The sequence below is a fragment of the Miscanthus floridulus genome, chromosome 8 (genome assembly GCF_019320115.1).
Source record: "Miscanthus floridulus cultivar M001 chromosome 8, ASM1932011v1, whole genome shotgun sequence".
NCBI lineage: Eukaryota > Viridiplantae > Streptophyta > Magnoliopsida > Poales > Poaceae > Miscanthus > Miscanthus floridulus.
The window spans coordinates 98,397,453-98,400,703 of NC_089587.1; the positions used below are offsets into that span (position 1 = coordinate 98,397,453).

General features: G+C 43.9%; 1 protein-coding gene across 1 annotated transcript; it reads left to right on the top strand.

The window, feature by feature from the left end:
- Nucleotides 1-2,026, top strand: LOC136473053 (ATPase inhibitor, mitochondrial-like). The gene is made up of 3 exons (XM_066470752.1): nucleotides 1-283; nucleotides 395-487; nucleotides 1,804-2,026. Exons 1-3 carry the CDS (start codon nucleotides 125-127, stop codon nucleotides 1,822-1,824), a joined length of 273 nt encoding a protein of 90 aa, XP_066326849.1. The 5' UTR covers nucleotides 1-124; the 3' UTR covers nucleotides 1,825-2,026.
- The last annotated feature ends 1,225 nt before the right edge of the window (nucleotides 2,027-3,251 follow it).

A 3,251-nucleotide genomic window follows, 5' to 3' on the forward strand; every position in this document is an offset into this window, starting at 1 on the left:
TGCACCCACCCACACCCAGGGCGAGTCACTACTTCAGTCCACCCACCCATCTCATTTCTCAACCCAACCAGCCCCCGCACCTCAGGCCCAGGCAGATTCGATCGCGACGAGACGAGAAGACGAGATGGCGATGCGGACCGCGCTGAGCTCCCTCCCCGCGCGCCTGCGCGCCCCCGCGGCCCCCGCGTCGGCGGCGGCGACCGGCGGCCTGCGCCTCCTCAGCGACGGGAAGGGCCGCGTGCTCAGCGAGGAGGAGCGCGCCAAGGAGAGCGTCTACATCCAGGTCCAAACCCTGAACCGTTGACCATTTCCCCGATCCAGTCGTTACGGCTACGTTGATGGGACTGACGGAGTGACGGTGTTTCGGTTCGATCCACCGCGGGGCGGGGAGCAGAAGATGGAGAAGGAGCGGCTGGAGAAGCTCAAGAAGCGGCTCGAGCAGGAGAAGTCCGGCGCCGACAAGGCCAAGCCCGCCGACGCCGACAAGGTACAGTAGTATCGTAGTCTGTTGACATCGAGCGGCACAGAGCTATGTGATCTGCATGTGAAAATCGCATTGCTGTTTGCACAGCTGCACTCTACACTCCCAACTTTCAAGTCACTGCATATTTGTAGGGCAAGTCCCAAACGAAACTGTAGATGCCGAACTGATCCTGATAGAATGGGGTTGGGATGGGGTCCTCTGTCTACTGAACAAAATGGATGGGGATATTTCTGGAACACCCAAGTACATTGCAGGGTTTAGTTCTCAAGAACCTGGAATGTTCAGATCAGATCATGAGTTAATGTGGACTATGCACTACTTTGACTGAGCGTTTCTTTACATCAGGGGGCATTTAGATTGGGGGGATTTGGGTCCAGTTCTGTAACTGTGTGTAAGTAGCATAATTCGGCAGACCCTAATTGAGCCAAGGAGCTTCCATATGTTGACAGGAATGGTCCTCGGAGTTAACTATGCATAAATAAATTTCCAACACAAACATATACAGTAGTACAGTACCCTATTCCACTTATAGTTCTAATTTTCAATATTTCATAATACTCAAGTTATCATTCCTCTGCTTATCCCATGGCCTATATGAACCCAATATGGCCTTGTTCGGATGCACTCCAATCTATTATTTTTCCATCCCAATCCCTCTCAACCCATGTGGATTGGGGTGGATCGGAGTGCATCCAAAGTTCCAAACATGTCCTAAGCGAAACATGAGTGTGTAATTTTTTCAGCAGTCAAAGATACATAGCGAAGTACTGAAATAAACTTTTCTACGATTATTACAAGATTATAAACCACCATGCTGAACTCTATTTTTTCCATTTGTTTTGGTTCTCAAAACAGCATCAAGAGGGTTGGATCAGCTGTATGTTCACAACACAGCATCAATCTATTCACTGTCAGAAACAAATTGTTTCTGCATCCTTATTCAATGAAACTAAGTCATAAATTAGTGTCCATGTTATATGTTCCAAATAACTTTTTCAATACTGTTGAGTTCCTTTTCTCCACGCATTTAGGAAAAGTGAATATCATGCACCATCCCTTTTCAACTCATTTGGCTACAGTACACTGCAGTTACCACCTCACAAGATTGAGGATAGGTTTGGCATAGGCTTTAATATGTTTGTTGTGTTACAACCAAAAACAAATTCGATTGTAGCTTAGCATTGCATGGGATTGTCACAGTAACACAGTATGATGTTCAACTTGCACAGATCAAGACTTAAGTGCTTATTGCGCCTAATTCTTGGTAGCATCAGTTTGCAATGTGTACTTACTGCATGCTTGTATATTATCTAATGCAGAAGGCCGAGGGATCTACCTAGGACTGACATGGCACTGTCGGAAGGCAATCCTGTTTCGCATGCATCCGATGGACAGCTTTGTCTGTACATGTCCAGCAATGGAAGAATAAATTCTGTAAAACGTTAACGGCACTGGATATGCTGTGCTTTCGGTTGCTTGCATGTTGAAGACGACATTCATATTTTGAGACTGCTGCTGTTGAACCTTGCACCTTTGTGCCTCCTTTGCGTTTGCTACCTCGTGGTGGATCAGTCTTTGTGGTGTTACCTGCTCTTTACTAGTTCCTGACTAGGAGAAACTTCTGAAACAAGTACTAAGAATTAGTTTCAGGTAGAGTGTTGGTGATAAAAACTCATCGTTGCGGACTTGAGGTACATGAACCGCTGGTGTGTTTCCTTGGCCTGCCTGCTTTCCCCCGAGGTTGCTTCAAATCTGATACTCGTCTCGGTGGAAACTGAAAAATTGCATCATGATCCAACCAAAGTTTACATACATGTCACAAGAACTAACAAACAACACATCCAAGATCCTGTTTGCTTGAATTACTGTATCTGTAGCTGCAGCAGCCATCCAAGCAGCTACAGTCACAGTCAGCAGCAGCTGCCAACCAGCAGCCCTACACACTGATGATGTGAAGCAGGTAAGCTGATAGTTTATTCAGCTTTGGGCGGCTGAAACGGCTGGGCTAAACAGCCACAACCCAAACAACCGGTGAAACAAGTCACTTGTCGGCTCCTAGACATTTGAGATGCGAGTTTTGGCTTACACATTTGGGATGAGAGTTTCCGGAACAGGAAGCGGTCAACCATCTCGGTTTATTTCTCGATCCGCGGATGGATCTAGAAAAAACTGGGGCTTGTACTGGTGATCAACCTAAAATTCCTCACCCTCGGCGGATTGATCCATTCATCTTGGATGGATGGATTTGTGGCTGGATTGTCAACAAGTCCGGTTCGAAAATACTAAGAAAAAAATATCTTTACCTCCCTTATAACTATTATAGTAATTTGATTTTCATCGGCGAACTCTAAAACCAAACATTTTAAGCATTGAACTCTCAAAACCATTCAAAATATCTCTTTGTCATGGTTTGAAGGCATTTCGTTCTTAATTAGTTAAAAATGGTAAATACTTGATATGCTTTTTAAATCACAAAATGTGTCTAAACTTCTAAAAAATTGATAAAATTTTAGACATGGATAGGGACATGACAAATTCAAATAAAATAATTGGAGTTAGTTGAAATATCTCTAAAAGCTTTCAAAAAAAAGATTTTGCTATATGAAAATGAAAAAAATATGTGAAAAAAACTAGAAAATTCCTAGAACATTCTGATCGATGTCGAATCACACTTTATAAAACGTTTCACAACAGAAACATAAGACACAACAACCAACATGAAGACATCAACATTAATGTATGTTGTATTCATGTTGGTTGCATCTCA

Coding starts and splice junctions, on each gene's coding strand:
- LOC136473053 (XM_066470752.1), top strand. CDS start 125: ATGGCGATGCGGACCGCGCTGAGCTCCCTCCCCGCGCGCCTGCGCGCC. Junction 284..394: donor AGGAGAGCGTCTACATCCAG/GTCCAAACCCTG, acceptor GGCGGGGAGCAG/AAGATGGAGAAGGAGCGGCT. Junction 488..1,803: donor AGCCCGCCGACGCCGACAAG/GTACAGTAGTAT, acceptor TATCTAATGCAG/AAGGCCGAGGGATCTACCTA.